General features: G+C 34.1%; 1 protein-coding gene across 2 annotated transcripts in view; it reads left to right on the forward strand.

Moving 5' to 3' along the window:
- The window catches only part of NRDC (nardilysin convertase), a 108,911-nt gene that overhangs the window by 61,416 nt on the left and 27,332 nt on the right, over positions 1 to 20,163 (forward strand). For both annotated transcript variants that reach the window (XM_047727120.1, XM_047727121.1), the window contains 6 exons: positions 5,837 to 5,910; positions 10,543 to 10,638; positions 12,132 to 12,254; positions 14,775 to 14,832; positions 16,959 to 17,032; positions 18,401 to 18,470. In XM_047727120.1, coding sequence (XP_047583076.1) covers positions 5,837 to 5,910; positions 10,543 to 10,638; positions 12,132 to 12,254; positions 14,775 to 14,832; positions 16,959 to 17,032; positions 18,401 to 18,470 — 495 coding nt within the window. The remainder of the gene's footprint in view (positions 1 to 5,836; positions 5,911 to 10,542; positions 10,639 to 12,131; positions 12,255 to 14,774; positions 14,833 to 16,958; positions 17,033 to 18,400; positions 18,471 to 20,163) is intronic.

The raw sequence follows: 20,163 nt of genomic DNA on the forward strand, positions 1-20,163 counted from the left end.
AAGTACAGAGTTGATTTAGGAGGCAATGAAATTTTCTGAAATTATTGTTAGTGTTTTCACAATCCTGTGAATGTAGTAAATCTGCTTAATTATACTCTTTAAAAGGGAATTTTGCAGATTGTGAGTTATTTCTCAGTAGAACCAAACAATATGTATTGTTTAAAAAAAAAATGGAAAGCCAGATGTGGGTTCTTTGAAAAAACTGATAAAATAGATAAGCCTTTCACAAAACTGGTCAAGGGGAAAAAATACGTGCAAATGCCAGGAATGAAAAAGAATATGACTTACGATCTTTCAGATATTGAAAATATAATAAGGTATTTTGAATACCTGTGCCAGTAAGTAAAAAAAAAAACCTGGAAGTACATACATTCTTAGAAATATAATTTATAAAACCCACATGGGAGAAATTACAATAAAAAGTTTGAATAATCTTATAATCATTTAAAGAACTGAATTTATAATGAAAAAATCTTCTTAAAAATAAACTGTTTAGGTTTAGAGTTCTATAAAAACTTGAAGGAAGAAATAATTCCTCCCTCATTTATGGAGATACCATGACCTTGATATAAGAAAGTATAGTATAAGAAAAATTATAGGGCACCTGGGTGGCTCAGTGGGTTAAGCCTCTGCCTTCGGCTCAGGTCATGATCTCAGGGTCCTGGGATCGAGCCCCGCATCGGGCTCTCTGCTCAGCGGTGAGCCTGCTTCCTCTTCTCTCTGCCTGCCTCTCTGCCTACTTGTGATCTCTCTCTGTCAAATAAATTAAAAAAAAAAATTTAAGAAAAATTATAGACCATAATTATATACAAATAGCAATATCTAATAAGGATAATACAGTAGTATTGAGTTGGATTAGAAAATATGAGGTAATGTTAACATGAGAAAATCAGGTAATGCAGTTTATCACTTTGTCAGATTTTTTTTTTTTTTAAGATTTTATTATTTGACAGAGAGCACAAACAGGGAGATGGCAGGCAGAGGGAGAGAAGGAAGCAGGCTCCTGGCTGAGTAGGGAACCTGATTCGGGGCTCGATCCCAGGAACCTGGAATCATGACCTAAGCTGAAGACAGCCACTTAACTGACTGAGCCACCCAGGTGCCCCCATCACATTGTCAGATTGAAGAAAAAAATATATGTAGAAAAAAAATTACGTAATGAAATTCAGTATCTGTTCACGAAGATGTTCTTAGCAAACAGAGTATGTCAGCTTTCTCAATATGATATTTGATATTTTGAACCAAGCCTTATATTTAGTGGTGAAACCTTGAAAGCTTTCAAGTTGAGATCAGATGCGAGACAGAGATGCAAGTTGTGATCACTTCTGTTTATCATTCTATAATTATGGCCAGAAAGAAAAATAAGCAAAATACATAGCTGTCATAGTAGGTAATATGATTGTGAATATAGAGAATTCAGATTTTTCTAGGGATAAATTATTAACATTAACATAATACAGTAATGTGGCTTGATATATAAAATAAAAAGTGATAAAATGATAATGTTTAATATATAAGAGTCAGTAGTATTTCTCTGTAGGAGCAACAGTTAAAATACTTTTAAAGCTGTAAAAATAAATAAATACTCAGAAGTCATTCCAAAAATTATGTATAAGTCCTATTTTCAGGGAATATATTAAAACCTTACTGTGAGATAGTAAAGAACTAAATAAATTGAGAAGAAATAGTATTCATGGATTTGAAGCCTTATTTATTTTTCTTTTTAGTGATGTCAGTTTTCCTAGTTAATGTACAGATTCAGTGATATTGCAGCCAAGATCTCAGAAGATGTTATGTAGTTTTTTTAATTTTTTTTTTAAGATTTTATTTATTCATTTGACAGAGATCACAAGCAGGGAGAGAGAGAGGAGGAAGCAGGCTCCCCGCTGAGCAGAGAGCCCAATGAGCGGCTTGATCCCAGGACCCTGAGATCATGACCTGAGCCGAAGGCAGAGGCTTAACACACTGAGCCACCCGGGCACCCCAGAAGATATATGTAGTTTTAAATAGAAAAGCTAAGTCTAAAATTTGTAAGGAGAGGCAGAGGTCCAATTATTTTTTCAAAGGAAAAATAACAGGATAGCAGGACTTGTGACCTGGTAGATACTTAGATTTATTTTGTAATTAAGACATGATGTTGACAGGGGGCTAAGCAAAGAGACCAATGGAACAGAAGAGAAATCCTGGAAATAGACCAACACATAAGTGGACACTTGATTTTTGATAGGGGCACTGTGGAGCGGTGATGAAAGAGCTTTTAAAGAAATGATTCCAATATAATTGAGCTTCTATAAAGCCAGAAACAAAATTGACTCCTTGCCTCACAACATACACAAATGGTCAATTCCAGGTAGATCATAGATCGAAAAGTAAAAAGTACAACTAAAAGTTTTAGAGTTAAGTGTAACTTTAGCCTTGGTAAGAGTTACCAAACAAGTTATAAAAAGCACAAAATATAAAGGAAAAGTGATAACTACATTATGTTAATCAAAAGATACTATAAGGGTGCCTAGGTGGCTCAGTTAGTTAAGCAGCTGCCTTCAGCTCAGGTCATGATCCCTGATCATGGGGTGGGTGGAGCCCCACATTAGACTCCCTGCTCAGCAGAGAGTCTGCTTCTCCCTCAGCCCTTCCACCCCTACCCCCCTCTTGTGTACTTTCTCTCTCTGTGTCTTTCAAATGAATAAATAAAACTTTTTTTTTCCCAAGATTTTATTTATTTGTCAGAGAGATGGCACAGGCAGGTGGAGTGGCAGGCTGAGGGAGAAGCAGGCTCCCTCCTGAGGAAGGAGCCCAATGCGGGACTCCATCTCAGGACACTGGTATCATGACCTGAGCTGAAGGCACATGCCTAACCAACTGAGCCACCCAGAAGTCCTAATAAAAATCTTTTAAAAAGGGCACCTGGGGGGCTCAGTGTGGTAAGCCTCTGCCTTCGGCTCAGGTCATGATCTCAGGGTCCTGGGATCGAGTCCTGCATCAGGCTCTTTGCTCAGCGGAGAGCCTGCTTCCCCCCCTCTCTCTGTCTGCCTCTCTGCCTACTTGTGATTTCTCTCTCTGTGTGTCAAATAAATAAATAAAATCTTTGAAAAAAAAATCTTTAAAAAAAAAGTTACTATAAAGAGTGTGGGGAAAAAAGCAAGTTTAAAGTAGAAGAATATATTTGCAACACATATAACCAAGGACTTATATTTAAAATAACTGTCATTGATTTTTAATTATTAGATTATATGTATAATTATAACATAATTAAATGTATAAAATGAATAAGCATATATAAGAATCAGAAAAAATACAACCTAATAGAAAAAAAGCCTTAAACAGGTATTCTACAAAAGAAAAAATTCAAATGATATATTTTTTAAAGATTTTTATTTATTTATTTGACAGAGACACAGTGAGAGAGGGGACAGAAGCAGGGGGAGTGGGAGAGGGAGAAGCAGGTTTTCCACTGAACAGGGAGCCTGATGAGCGCTTGATTCCAGGACTCTGGGATCATGACCTGAGCTAAAGTCAGATGCTTAACAACTGAGCCACCTGGGTGCCCCTGAAATGATTAATAAACATATGAAATGGTATTCAGTCTCATTAGGAATCGAGAAAATGTAAATTAAAGCCAGTATGAGATTTAACATACTCTTAAAAGTTGCAGTAAATACTAAAGTCAGACTATACCAGGTGAGGGTGATACAAATTTTATGTAGTGCTATTGAACATGTGCATACATAAACACTATTATGTAGGAGTTCTTTCCTGGATTTATACCTAGACAAACTTGTGCAAATGTGCCCCGATACACTTTGCTAAAAATTTATGGCAGCATTGATTGTAATAGTTCAAACCTGAAATTAGACCAGATGTTCATTTGCAGTACCTTAGATGAATAAATTAATGCAGTGGAATATTCTGCAGTGAAAATAAATGAACCACAGCCACATGTACCATCATGGGTGAATATTAAATAAGTAAGATGTAAAGAATACGTACAGTGTATTTCCATTTACATAAAGTCAGAAACAAAACTAGATTTTTTCTAGAACATGTATTCTTAGCAGGGATGATCTTGTTCCTGTTGGTGCCTTTGGAGGTGAAAAAATGGTCAGAATTATAATGGTTTGTCACCCTCCAAAGCTTAACGCTACCTGATAAAACCTTTACTTAGTACCTAATTTCTGTTTTGAGTTTTCTTGAGTATCACATGAGCACCACTTAGAGTGATATGAATTCATAAAAGATATATAAAGCATATGCAATGTTAGTACTACAAAATTGTGTTGGATAGGTGATTGGAGGACTTTCAAATTATTGCTTGATCTTGAAGTTATCAGTAGAGGTGGTCTGCACATGCCAGTTGGTTCCATTTGCTGCTTTGTGAATGTTTGTTTGATACTCTGTGCTTTTGTGTATGACTTTGGCATTAAGAATTAAATAGAAACATGCTGTTTTATTATTTAATTGAACAGAAGTTATCAACCCATTAGTTATATCAGTACTGAAAAGAAGAAAATGTCAAATATCTTAGTATCTAGTAGCTAATTAAAAGTTTCTTTTTTGAATCAAGCAAAAGGGAAAAGTTTACTAAGAATTGTAGAAAATTAACTTTTTCAGTTTTATTTGCTGGAAAAGTGGATGTTAATTTAAAATTTTTTTATATTATTCTTATATAAATGGATATATATGAAATTGATGCATCTCAATTTATGTAAATAAATTACGTTAAAAAGCAAATAACAGTTATAAATCCAAGTGAAATATTGATAGCCTTTAAAATTTTAATTTTTAACTTAAAAAATTTAATCATTTCTAACCCTGCATTGAATAAAAGATTAGGCTTTATAATACCTTATATGTGTATAAAAAAAATCACAGATACATATACAGATAAACAGTATATCTGATATTAAAAGTTCAAGGAGAGTGATTGGAGGAAATCTGAAAAGGCTACCTAAGGTTGATAATGGGGATAAAGAAAGGCAAGGAACACTGGTCTAGTAATGTATATATGAGTGATAAAACTATAAAGAAAAGCAAAGAAGTGGTTATCATGACATTTAAGATATTTACGCTGAGGATAAGGTAGATGCTAGGTGCTTTTAGAATTATGACACTGGTCTGTTTTTTGACTTACGTGCTAGTCACTCAGGTGTTTACATTATAGTTATGTGTTAGTCTGTGTTCATGTTTTATGTACTTTTCTGTATGAGTGTTACCATGAAAAAAAGGTAGTTTGTAGACTTTATGGAAATGCAGAATATTATTTAGATTTTACATATGCATGATTATGAACTAATTTTCCAACCTAATAAACTTCTTTTGTTTTTTTTTAAAGACTATTTATTTATTTATTGAGAGAGAACGCATGTGCGCACAAGCCAGGGGAGGACAGAGGGAGAGGGAGAGAGAATCTTAGACTTCACACTGAGTCTGGAGCCTGATGTGGGGCTTTACCTCTCAACCCTGAGATCATGACCTGAACTGAAATCAAGAGTTGGAGGCTTAACTAGCAGAGCTACCCAGGCACCACCAACTTAGTAGATTTCTTTTTTTTTTTTTTTTAAGATTTTATTTATTTGACAGACAGAGATCACAAGTAGGCAGAGAGGCAGGCAGAGAGGGGGGGGGGAAGAAGGCTCCCCACCGAGCAGAGAGCACGATGCGGGGCCCGATCCTAGGACCCTGGCATCATGACCTGAGCTGAAGGCAGAGGCATTAACCCACTGACCCACCCAGGTGCCCCAACTTAGTAGATTTCTTAATAAAAAAAATAGATGTTGACCGATTAAAAGATTTCTCTGAACAGAAACAGAAATGCCAGGGCTTGTTTTTTGTTTTTCAGATGGGCTCAGTTCTTCATTCATCCACTAATGATAAGAGATGCAATTGACCGTGAGGTTGAAGCTGTTGATAGTGGTAAGATAAGTGCTTTATATTTTATGATTATTTCTTGCATTGAACTAGGTAGGTATTTAACACATACATGATTCTTTATCACTAGACCATTTTATCTTTGTATCATAAAGGGCTGAAATGAAATAAATGTATCATTTATTCCTAATCCATTAAATGTCTTAATTCAGTGTAGATTTGAAAAAAAGAATGATAGATTATTGTTTTTCAATCTTTGTTTTTTGGGGGTTTTACCATAGTGACTAATCTTTTGCAGGATGGTAGCCTAATCCTTAAAGCTAATGCTGTGTGTTGATACTTCAAAAGCTCACATAACTCCTTTTGCATGAAGAGACTTTTTTTCTGGGACTTTAAGTACCATTCTGATATTTAAATAGCTTACCTTTTGTTACCTCTATGTGTCAGTGCTTTGTGCTTAAATTTTGGTAGTTCTGGAAATAATTGTGATATATTTATGGATGAAGAAGCTAAATCCTTGAATAGGAAATGCATTTAATTTTGTTTTTTGACAGTTTTTCTTGTCTTTAGTATGTAAAGAATGAAGACCATAAGGAAAACTGTACTTATATAGGGTGAGGCTTCATTATAGAGCTGTGCTATAAATATCTCTTAATTACAGAGTACCAATAAATAGCACCACCATAGAATAACCCTGCATGCTTTTTTAGCATTGAAAACATGTAATACTAAACTTGGGAGCACTTTCAGTTCATACAGGTTAGGCTTGGCTTGCAAGAACTCAAGAGGCAGGTTTCTGCACTTGTTTTCTCCTTTTGTGGCATTTTCCTCTTTGGCTTGATTCAGTGTTGAGTTGTAATACTGGCTTACTGCATTCATTAAACTGAGTAAACTATAGATGGTTAGAAAGAGCCATCTGCTGGAAGTCAGCAGATTTTGTGTTTTACTTCTAAAAGTTTAACTGACTGTGGCCCTCAACTTATTTGTAAAAGAGGGTGGAGTTATATTCCTCCAAGCTCTTCTGTCTTCTTATAACCAAGGATTTATTTTCTTCGTTTTTGTTATTTGCCTACGACAATGTCTCTTTTAACACAGATCCAGATAAGTATTTGTTGAGTGGATGACAAACCAAAATAACCAAGGAAAACTCTAAAAAGACTTTTCTACTTTTTGAGACCTAGGAACTGTTTTCTGTCTTAAATACTTTGAAGTATGTTTTTCCTTATACAGTTTCTACATTGGGTTGAAGTGTTGGTATTTACGAAATTAACCCTGTAATTCAATTTTACAAGTTTAAGTCAAAATATATTTTATTATATTTTGAAATATTATATAGAAATAGATATGTGATATATGACATGTGTATACACACATGTAATAAGTAGTTTTGGTTTAAAATGAACTTAAGGTAAAAGCTTTGTTGTTTTTGTTTTGCTCTGCTCATTTGTTTTTGATGAGAGGAGACCTAGTTCAATTTGTGACCTGATACAAAGAGCTCAGTATATGTGATTAGTCACTTAGCCTCCCAAATGTGAAGGATTTACTTAAGATGGGGGAGATGGAGGAACTCTTAAATTGTAAGATTACCATTCATTACGTGAATTACTATTCATTAACCAGTTTCAAAAGTTCAGTAATCTGATGTTACTTTCTTCTATTCAGTTGTGATAGTCTTTCTTCTATCATTCTTATCTCAACTACATGTTTTTAGTTGCCTGCTTGCTTGGATGGTCCACTCCTTGTTAGAGAAGTTGAAGGGAGGTTCAGCTTTCCTGGGAGATTCATCTTATTTTCCTTTTTTATTCCTTTTCATCTGCTTATAAAAAAAGAGCCTTTCCTGGGTTTTTAATTTATTACGTAGTTCTAACTTCCTTACTCTATCACTGTGCCCCGCATTGATAATCTATTTTTGTTCTAATCTTTCAAAGGAATGGTTAGATGCCTATATTTAAAAGCATTTGTTTATACATTGCAGATAGGTGTGTTAAGTGTACTGCAGTTTTCTTGAATACATTTGATAACAGAAACTCATGTCAGTGTCCACAGGGTAGGTTTTAAAATGGGATTGGCTTACTGCTAAAAGAAGATTGTAGAGAAAAAAAAAATTGTTCTTAATGATTAGCTTTTTATTTTAGTGGTAGTTCATTCTCACATAAATGTGTATAATTTCCTACACAATGTGTCTTAGTGATTGAGATTGAAAATATGGCCAAAGCCTTTTTAAATCTAATCAAGCAGTGGAATGTGTTCTCTAAGTGTTCAGATATTTATACTCTATTTTTATCAGTTGTTGTGGATGTATCACTTTTTGTGGATATGTTTACATGTCTGTTATCTTTCTGTTGCCACTAAAACAGATTACCAGAAACTGCTCAAAATATCACAGATTTATTTTCTTAAACGTTGGAGGTCAGAAGTCTAAATTACTTCCTTACTTAGCTGCATTCCTTTTGGAGGCTGTAAGAGAGAAGCTGTTTCCTGGCCTTTTCCGTCTTCTAGTTACCGTTTGTGTCCCTGGCTATGGCTCTTTTCTCTATTTTAGGAGTCATCAGGGTAGATAGAACCTTCTCTCTGAACTCTGCTTGTGTCCTTAGATATTTTCTCTGACTTTGACCCTCTTGTCTTTCTCTTCTAAGGACCCTTGTGATTGCATTAGGACCCCCCAGATAATCCAGGATAAACCCTCCTTCTCAGGATCCTTAATTTAATTCATACCTGCAGAGCTTTTTTTACTATGTAAGAGAACCCATTCGTAGGTTTTGGAGATTAGGATGTATACATTTTGGGGGGCTCTTATTCAACCTACCACACTTAATAATGGAATTGTTTTTCTTGTCTTGTAGCCATATCTTCATATTTTTTAAAAGATTTTTAATTTGTTGAAGCTATGTATATATTTTTTTACTGTCTCATTATTGATTTAGACTTCATGGTCTATACATAACTAAAGTATTTTGAATACATTTACTTCTGTTTCTTCCCATCCCTACTGTCACCACTTTAGTTTTTCCTCTCTCTTTACCAAATATAATAGTGATGACTCCCGATCAGGTATCTTGTCTCTACTTTTGCTTCCCTTCAACCCATTCTCCACTTTTACAACTAGGATGAACTTGCTAAAGTCCAAATCTGATAATGTCACTCTCCTAACATCTGCAGGTATTTATTAAACATATGCACTACTTTGCTGTTATTCTCCATTATCCATATTTGACATCCTTATCCCCATGGGCTTAGAAAGGTTAGTACTTAACTCAGAGTTCAGAATCAGCCATTTTCTCTATTTTTTTCAAAAGTTTTTTTCCTTATCTTTAGCCTTGCCTCTGCTTTGATTCTGAACATTGCTCAACCAAAAAAACTATATCTGTTTTTCAAAGGTGCCATAAACTCCTTTTCCTTAAAGATTTTCTCCTTAGAATGTTTTACACACTCCCACTTCTCCTTCTGTTCCTATTCCCTAGAAAATACCAGTTTGTTCCTTAGTGCTCAGCTGGAGTCATTCCCTAGAAAGCCTCTATTTCCAAGTACCCCCCAGCTAGTAAATTCACACACACATAAGACAAAATTAGGTTAGGTGACAACCCTTTTATATTTTCATAATACCCTCTATGTTGTAGCACTTAACCATAGCAAACTGCAGTTTCTGTTGACTCTAAGCTCCTATGATTGATTATTAAACAGCTCCACTGGCCTCTTTGCTGCCTTTGAATTCAGTGAGGTATTTCTTGTCTTAAAGCCTTTGAGTTTATAATTTCCATACCTAGAAAACTTCCTCAGAACTTCTTATGATATCATGCTCACTTTATTTGGATTTTGCTCACTTGTCACTTCCTCAGGCCTTTTATGACCACCCTGTTGTCACTCTCTATTCTCTTACACAGATTTATTTTTCTTATAGCACCCACCACTGTTTGTTGGTTTATTCATTGTTTATCTCCCCTACTAGAATGTAAACTCCTTGAGGGCAGGGCTTGGGTCTACCACCCCCCCCTTTTTTTTTTCCACATTTCTGCCTCTAGCAACTGGTTCAGTAGTACCTGCCTCATAGTAGATGTTCAGTAAATAATTATTGAAGGAATATATCTTATCTTTTTTAATCCTTATAAAAATCCTATGAAATAAGTACAAATAACTCCATTTTATAGATGCAGAAATAGAATCAGGGAAGTTAGAGAATATTCTCAAGGTTGTACAGCTTAGTATATGGCAGAAGTTGGATTCTAGTGAAGATATTTCTGACTTCAAAGTGATTATTCTTAACGATTAATACTTTCTTACTGACATAGCTGGTTTTGGAGGAAATTTCAGCAACATATACAACAAAGTTCTCTGGTAATAAGGAGTTTAACGTCTTATTAGCACTTTATCAGTAAAATCTGGGACACAGCAATCTAGAATTGAAACCTTCTGGTAGTTAACTATTTTGTTTCATTTGAAAATAAGGGAAAACCTCTAGAAAGAAGTTGCATTAACTGCCTACAGTTACAGAATATGTTAAGTCATAGAGCCTGGCCTATGTCATTGAGTTCCCCATTTCAGTCTTATAACATGAAATTCATAAAATTAATTTTTGTCACTTCCTTACTTTCAGTTCTGTGCAGTTCAGTTCTTGAATTTCCATTAATAAAGCAAATATTGAATTTCATTTTATTAAAAGTGTTTCTTTAAATCTGACAGAATATCAACTTGCAAGACCTTCTGATGCAAACAGAAAGGAAATGTTGTTTGGAAGCCTTGCGAGACCTGGACATCCTATGGGGAAATTTTTTTGGGGTAAGATGCTAAATACTTAATCTTATTTCATGTTTTCTAATTAAGGAATATTGAAAATATGAAAAGCTGATAAAGAATGGAAGGTTATGAAAGCAGAGTAGCTAGGTACCTTTTACCTTTTAGGATAAGTCAGCAGCTTTTCAAGCACGTATTTGTTTCTCTAACATTGGATATATCAAGAATAGCACTTAACATTTTGTGAATGCTTTTTGAGTATCAGATACTCTGCTAATTCTACATGAATTACCTCATTTGACCATCATAACAATGTTATGAGCTGGGTACCATTATCTCCATTTAAAGATAAAGAAACAGGCTCAGGGAAGTTATTTAATTTGCTTAAATCACACAGTGGTGGATGTGAGATTTGAACCTCTGTTTATATAATTATAAAGTCTGTGCTCTACCCCAGCCTGACAATTTTCATTTATCAACAGAGATTCAGCAATGATTTCTCTAATAGTTTTTGAGCGGTGACCAAATTTTGTTTAATCGGTAAGCTGTTTAAATGGTGTCTGTTTTTCATAATGACTTTTTCTTAGTGTTAGAGTTCAGTTACAACCTAATGTTAACCCTCTTGCCATAGTGTAGAATCTGGGATGAGTTGATCTAAGTAGTATCAGCCATCAAAAAAAATGAAATCTTGACATTTTCAATGACATGGATGGAACTGGAGGGTGTTATGCTAAGCAAAATGAGTCAATCAGAGAAACATAATATCATATGATCTCATTGATAATGTGGAATTTAAGAAACAAAACAGAGGATCATAGGGGAAGAGAGGAAAAAATAAAGCAAGATGAAATCAGAGAGAGGGATAAACCAAAAGAGACTTTTAATCATAGGGAACAAACTGAGAGTTGCTAGAGGAGAGGGAAGTGGGGAGATGGTGTAACTGGGTGATGGACATTAAAGAGGGTATGTGATGTAATGAGCACTGGATATTATATAAGATTCAATCACTGACCTCTACCTCTGAAACCAATAATACATTATATGTTAATTAATTGAATTTAAATTTAAAAAATGGGAAATAAATAGAACTTCATTCAAAGGATGTTTTGTAGAGTTACATACATTTTATATGACAACCTTGGTTTATATGGTTTATTTTTAAGGATTATATAGAATATAAATAAAATAATTCAGAGATAAAACCTGAATTGAATACTAGACTACTTATTAAGAGAGGAAGTTTATGGCAGTTGTTGTTAAGGTATTGCCAAATGGATATTAATTCCTTATGTGTTAAAATATACATCACAATTGTTTTTGTGAATTTTTGTCCTATGTTGATATTATTGTTATTATTATATACTAGTTCTATATTATTGAGTCACTTAGGTTATTTCATTACTTGTACATTATTAGCAGAGTATGCACTTTTGGTGTAGAGACTTTTGACAAAGTAAACTTTAAAAAAATTTTAAAAATTTCAGTATAGTTCAAAATAAAACTATCCTTTCTGTGATCTTTTTCATCCTTTTTTACAGGAAATGCTGAGACACTCAAACATGAACCAAAAAGAAATAATATTGATACGCATGCTAGACTGAGAGAATTCTGGATGCGTTACTATTCTGCTCATTACATGACTTTAGTGGTTCAGTCCAAAGGTAGTGTATTATATTATGACCCTAAGAATTACTTCGAAGTAGTGCTTTCTTAGGCTTTGTTTGCCTTGATCAGTTTTGCAGTGTACTATTAATTACTTTAGTGCTTGATTCTAGTATGACTTAAAGGAAATCAGGATTTGGAAAAGTCACATAGCAAGTGGAATAGCTTTGAGGAAGCACAAAACCATCTGATTATCAGGCAACTTTTTTTTTTTTTTTTTTTTTTTTTTAAGAGACATAGGTCGTATTTCTAGGTTAGTCTGTGAGTTTGTGAGTATACTAATGTATGAATAGGTCATGAATTGGTCTTTTAAGGGACATACAGATGCTGCCTCTGTTATCTTTGGTTTTGCATTTAATCTATATTGATCATAAACTCTGACAGGGCAAGGTGTCTGTCTTTTCATCTTTACATAGGGTCCAGTGGCATGATTAATTGAAATCCATCATAGTAATGATAGCAAAAGTATCTTAAATGTAAAGAACTGGTCAGTATTTCTTTTCTTTTCCTTCTTTTATCATTATCTTCAGTAATGTGTGTTAACTTTTTCTCATTAAATAAATGGTAGCTTTCTTTTGTTTTCCTTATATTTCAGTCTCTTTAGTTCAGTTGTCAAAATATTCCTTTTTGACATATCTTACAGTTTGCACATTTATTTTTGAAAAAGTAAACTTCTCACCTGATATGACTCTTTGTTTTTATAAAATTTTGTCCTCTCATGTCAAAATTTAAATTAAAGCTGACTTGGCTCTTAGGTAGAAAACATTTTTGCATTTAGGATCAAAATTAGTCCACTAAGTTGACTTGAATATAAAGCTTTGGATATAGAATGGTAGATTGTTTTGTTCAGACTGCAGATGTGCATCTAGATTCCTTTTACAGCATTTGTTAAAATAGGCAGTTCCATATTCAGTATGTAATTTCAATTTTTAATTACTGTTTCCAAGTCTGTCACAAATGTGCATTTTTCTTCAACTGTATTATTTCCTTTGCATTCTCTTGTGATGACAAATATGAGTGTATTTTTTTTTAAGATTTTATTTATTTATTTGACAGAGATCACAAGTAGGCGGAGAGGCAGGCAGAGAGAGAGGGGGAAGCAGGCTCCCTGCTGAGCAGAGAGCCCTATGCGGGGCTCAATCCCAGGACCCTGGGATCATGACCCGAGCCGAAGGCAGAGGCTTTAACCTACTGAGCCACCCAGGTGCCCCCACATATAAGAGCGTATTAATGCTTGTTGCAAATTTCTAAAATAAGTCCTAGATATTTGATAAGAAAACCTTGTACAATTCAAATTCAATTGTTTTTAACCTTTAGCATTTATTATAACATTTAAGAGTTAAATATCTATGGATGCCTGGGTGGCTCAGTCGGTTAAGCGTCAGAATTTTTTTTTATTTTTTATTTTTTTTTAACTCTTTTTTTTTTTTTAAAGATTTTATTTATTTATTTGACAGAGAGAGATCACAAGTAGACGGAGAGGCAGGCAGAGAGAGAGAGAGAGAGAGAGGGAAGCAGGCTCCCTGCTGAGCAGAGAGCCCGATGTGGGCCTCGATCCCAGGACCCTGAGATCATGACCTGAGCTGAAGGCAGCGGCTTAACCCACTGAGCCACCCAGGCGCCCAAGCGTCAGAATTTTTATTTCAGCTCAGACCTTGATCTCAGGGTAGTGAGTTCAAGCCCCATGTTGGGTTTAAAAAAAAATTATATATGTATATTATACGATTTATAAAATAATGTTTGCAAGTGCATAAAATAAGAGTTAAATATCTATATAAGTGGTATAGAGTAAATTCACAGCTTGATTAGTTTGTATCTTGGTTTTTTACTGGGCACCTTTTGAAAATTAGTGAAACTTGTGTCTGGTGGAACTAACAAATACTATTCATTGATAGTAATGAGTCAGTGAGATAAAGGTAAAAGGTTTCTTTTCCCACTTAGATCTGCTTTATTAGAAATTTCAAAAAAATTTTGTATGAAATATCAGAATCAAAAGAAGATAGAAATCATATGAAACCTAAGAGGAAGACTTACAGATTGAAACCTCAGCAAGTATAAATTAATGTAAAATAAATGGAGTGTAAAAGTACTAATGAGATCCTGAGAAAGAAAAATCAGTATGGTATGGATTAATTGGGAGAAATGTTCCTTGAGGAAATAAGTTTGGAATAGAGTAGGAGGATGGTTAGTATATTCTTATCTCTTGCCCCTCTATACTGCCTAATGATAAACAAAAACTTTCTTTCTTTTTTTTTTTTTTTAACTTGTGTACTTTTTTCTGACTTTATCAATTAGAAATACAGGAGTCTAATAAAATTATATGTGTCTTAAGATTTTCTTAATTGTTGTTATTTTGTTGTTGTTGTTGTTAACTCATTACTGGTTAAGAAGTGGCAAGTAAAGCCCAAATCAAAATATCCCTTTGTTTTATACCTAAAGATAGGTGAGATATCCAATTGCATTTCTACCTTAAATAACAATATTGCATTTTCCTGTCTCCTTCCTACTCTCCCCATAAGAAACACTGGATACTTTGGAAAAATGGGTGACTGAAATCTTCTCTCAGATACCAAACAAGTAAGACATTCATTTTCATAAACCATATACTTTTAGAGTTAAAGGGGCATCTTCTTGTGTGAGTCCCAGAGGTTCCTTTTTTTTTTTTTTTTGGTGGGGGAAGGGGTATTATTTTTATTTATTTATTTATTTAAAGATTTTATTTATTTATTTGACAGACAGAGATCATAAGTAGGCAGAGAGGCAGGCAGAGAGAGAGGAGGAAGCAGGCTCCCTGCTGTGCAGGGAGTCTGATGCGGGGCTCGATCCTAGGACCCTGAGATCATGACCCGAGTCGAAGGCAGAGGCTTTAACCCACTGAGCCACCCAGGCACCCATGGGGTATTATTTTTTTTAAAAGGTGATTAAATTAAGACCTAAAATGGTTTTAGCAAGATCACAGAGACTTTGAGTGGGAAAACCAAGATGAGAATCCAAGTTTCTATAATTTCTATAGTTCAAAATTTATAAGCTTGTAAACTTGCAGTAAGCAGTAATTCTGAAGATTTTATGGCTGCTTTTACATTTAGAGGTTTTCTGTTACTGTGTAGAGTGTTTGAAACTGATATAAAAGCAAGTATTATATTGTGAGGCGGAGTATGTATATATTCGTATCCCTCAGAACAAATTGTGTTCTCAAAGTTTGCTTCTTAAGGAAACTTAAGTTGTTTGGGACTTGCAGTACTCTCCTCCATAAAAGAAAGAATCTTGTAGGTGATGATTGACTTTCCATATTAACTAAAAAGTCTATTTCATGTAGTTGATCCAAATTATCTTTTTTTTTTTTTTTTTTAAGATTTTATTTATTTAACAGACAGATCACAGGTAGGCAGAGAGGCAGGCGGGGGGAGTGGGGAGCAAGCTCCCTGCTGAGCAGAGAGCCCAACGTGGGGCTTGATCCCTGAACCCTGGGATCATAACCTGAGCCAAAGGCAGAGATTTTAACCCACTGAGGCACCCAGGCGCCCCAATCCAAATTATCTTTTTTTAGAAATTGCATATATGGTTCCAGTTAGAAAAGTTTCTACTTTTTGTTTACCTCAAATTCATCAACATGATACAGATATTTAAAATACACTTTGTTGTATTGTAATAAAGAATATCAGAAAATTAATTCTGAAGCAATTAAGTCCTTCTTCCTACTCCTAGTGTTTATATTTTAATGCAATAAATGAAATCAGGTTTTTTTTCTTGCATCAGGTGAGTAAGTTAGATTTTTTTTCCAGTTCCTCATTCTAGGACATAATTTATTTTAAATTTATGAAAGAAAAATTGGCTATGGAAATGTTAGAATATTTGTAGTAACAACTGATTGGTTATTATTAACTTGGCTTTATATAAATTTTCATTGATAATTTAGCAGTACTTTTTAGGTATGGAAAGATAATGAAAGCCATGCCAAAGTTATGGGATTGTTTTGTTTGTTTTGTTTGTTTGGATAAGAAATGAGTATGAGCTATGGAAATGTTGAATGGCAAATTAAAATGTGTGAACCTTTTGCAAAAAATCAGGGGTATGTTGATGAGAGGAATTCATTAGGTCCTGTCAGTCCCTGGTAGGCAATTTTTAGAAGTTCTCTTAAATAGTAATCACTAACAACTTTGGTTCCTTAATTGAATAGGTTAAAAAGTCTTCTGGGTATTTAATAATAATTTATATTGACAGTGTTTTAGAAGAGACAGTTAACAAAATAACCAAATGAGAAGCCTCTAGAAGGAGAGTCCATGTCTTTAAATACCAAAGTGCCTAATACACTGCTGGATACCTAATCAGTCCATTTATACTTGTTGAATTAAAAATACCTCTAGTATGTTTTCTTTCTGGAATGGCTTTATATGGGAGGAGAATTTAAGTTGAATGGGGCTGATAGAGGCAGTAAATATTGGGAGGGGAGGCCCTTTCACTTCATTGTTTTCTGTTTCCCATGAGTTTTGGAGATATTTGAGTTACTGGGACTGAGATGAAGACTAGGTTAATAAGCTCAGGATTTTGTGGCATTGTTGCCATCTATTTGCTTATGCCTAGAATGCTTTTTAGCCAGGAGTATGTAGAATAGATTATAAATACCTATCAGTTAGGCATCCCTAAAGATACTGCTTATAAAGGCTTTTGCCAATTAAATTTTAATATATTTGTTTTATTTTCAGTGGGTTACCCAAACCAAACTTTGGCCATTTAACGGATCCATTTGACACACCAGCATTTAACAAACTTTATAGAGGTTCGTGAACCAAAGGTTTAAAACTGTTTGAAATAACTGTAGCGCATTCTCTAAAACTTACTTGAGGCTGCCAATTTTCTTTGAAAATGATAACACAACAGAAAGTCCAGCTGGGTTGGAAAGAGAGTAGAAGGACAGAGGCGATCCAGTTAGTGACGGACAGCAGACCAGTAACAGATTGGTCTGCTGCCTTGCTGCTACTCGAGTCTGTTTTATGCTTTCTCCTTGTTTTCAAAAACCCTTACTCCCTTTTTTTCTTTGATTGACATTTCTTTCCAAGTTCATTTTATCTATGCTCAGCTCTTTATTACCTTTAAAAAGAGAAAAATAGAGGAGGGATAAGGTTTTGGAAATTATTTCCTTTTATCTCAATTATAAAAACAATTTTTTTTAAATGAAGAAAAATAAAAATAAAGTATAAAGAAATTGGAAAATCATCCTTAAATCTTATCATCTAGAGAAGTCATTTTGGCAAATTTCTTTTGAGTTTCTGTAGGTATATTTTAACATAGTTGAGATGATAAAGTATATACACTTCTCTTACTTTTTTCATTCAATATTATATTTGTAAGAATTTCCCAATGAGCCACCACATGGTTATGCTATAATTTGCATAACAATTTGCCCATAGTGAATATTGCAGAAATATTCCTAATTCAACTTTTTTCTTTCTTTGCTCTTTCTATGATGGCAGATCCTCCCCACCCCGCCTTTTCCTGATTGCCTAGGTATTCCCTCCTCTTCTTTGTTTACCCCATTGCCAGTCTCTCTCCTCTTCCTTTCTTTGATCAATGACTGTTTAGTCACACCCTTTAACTGCTGCCCACTCCATTCTATCTAAGCTGACTCTTCCCAGAGACAGCTTATTTCTGTTGTGTTCTTTCTGGCTTTGTATTTTCTCTTCATAGAATCATAGAGTAATAGCACTAGGAAGAATCATAGAGCTACTTTAGCCTAACCCCCTTTCCATATGATAAGAAAACAGATACAAAAAGATTTAAATGAGAATGATTTTCCTCAAGGTTACATAAACACATATAGCAAGATAGAGGTAGGGCTAGATTTCAACCATGGGTCTCCCAGCTCCTAGTCCTGTATCCTTTCTTGCAAGAAAGGATCCTTCTTAGGAGTATTTCATATTTTCATAGTTCTTTTATCCGTTTTCTCTACCTATGAAACCAAACTGAAAAGAAATTTATAAAAATTACATTATTCAAATTGGAAAATTGGCAACTTGAAATAATTGCATTGTATTTAACCTTCCCCTGTTTACTGGAGGATGAAATATATTTTAAAAATTCGTGTAGCATAAGGAAAATTAATGGAGAAACACTTATATCTGTTTTTCTGGAAAATATTTTTGTTTAGTTGTTCCAATCAGAAAAATTCATGCTCTGACCATCACATGGGCACTTCCTCCTCAACAGCAACATTACAGGTAAGAGTTCAGGGCAAATTTACTGCATTGGAAACTGAATGAGAGTGATATTTGGAAGCATATTAAACAGTTTCAATTTGAGTGTTCTGTTATTTGATAAACTGGGACCTCACTATTGGAGTTTTTGAACCTGGCTGTATATTTTAATGTCTTCTTGGGTATAAAAACTAGAGTTTCCTTATAGCTAGTTGCCTTTCCTGAGTCTTTGAAAATAAGTATCTTTGTGTGAATGCTAACTTCTGTAACTATATTCTTTAGTACTTTGAGTACAAAAATATATTAGCTTATGGTTTATTTGTTAGAGGTGACCACTTAGTTTGAGCTTGTCAAAAAGTAAAGTAACTTTGAGCCTGGAATATGACTACAACCTAAATCTGAAGGACCTACACTTTTGAGGTAGTAATGAGTTAGGGAAGAGTTATGTAGATTAGGAAAACATTTTCCCAGCTTATTTATATAGTTATCTTATATGAGCAGAATAGCGAGGGCAAGAAGTTCTTTAAAGGATCAGTCAATGCCTACAAATACTTTTCTGATTAAAACAAATGCTAAGGAACTGATAAAAATTTACCTGATTTTTTAAAACCATTACCAACAGAACGAACCCATGAGGATAAACACAGAAGCAAAAGGAAAGTAATATTGCTTAAGCTCAGTAAAAACTTTTTTTTCACATATATGATAGAATAATCAATCATCCTATCAAGTTAACAAGAATGGTATGCTTCCCTTAAGAAAGCAGAGAACATGTATTATCTACTTGCTCTTGGTGCAATGATAACACAGGAAAAAGCAATATTCATTGATTCTATAGTTATGGTAGAGTGTCTTAAAAAGTTAAAATTATTATATGCATGTTTAAAAGCTCATTGTATTTAGCTTTTTACAATAAAAATAATACGTTCTTGTAAAATATTAAAATAGGGCAAAAGAGTATTGACTAAAATAAAGCTGTGCTTCCAGTTTTTGTTTCTGGGAAATAGACCCAACATTAATACTTTCTTATATATCCTTCAGACATTGAATCAGTGAATATAAAACCTTTTTTTTATGGAGATGAAACTATACTATATATACTATTGTTCCTTTTTTGGGCTATGCTTATTTTTCTAATTAACAAAGGCTGATTTATCCTGATTGATTACTAAGGTAGTTTATTATAGAAATCTTGAAAATTACTGAAAAGCAGGAAAAAGTCATTCACGATTATGTTTTCCAAAGAATGTTAAAATTTCTGTATGTTTCCATCCAGTTATTATTTTTTATGGGCTATTTGTTTTAATATGCCCTTCATCATTCATCTTGAATCTCTAATTCTGTGAATTAGCCTTTTGGGGAAGCCTTTTTTTTTGTTCCCCACAAAGAAGTCCCCCCCTTTTTAAAAATTAGTTATCTTTTAATTTTACAGATGCTCAAAGTCATACAACATGTAATTGGCAGAGTTGACATCTGAACACTGACATTTAAATTTTAGAATCTGAACTCTTTTTTTTTTTTTTAAGGATGAAATGGCTTATTTTATTTTATTTTATTTTTTTAAATTAACATATAATGTATTTTTTGCCCCAGGGGTGCAGGTCTGTGAATCATCAGGCTTGCACATTTCACAGCACTCACAATAGCACATACCCTCCCCGATGTCCATCCCCCAGCCACCCTATCCCTAACCTCTCACACCCCAACAACCCCTCAG

The sequence above is a fragment of the Lutra lutra genome, chromosome 4 (assembly GCF_902655055.1).
Source record: "Lutra lutra chromosome 4, mLutLut1.2, whole genome shotgun sequence".
NCBI lineage: Eukaryota > Metazoa > Chordata > Mammalia > Carnivora > Mustelidae > Lutra > Lutra lutra.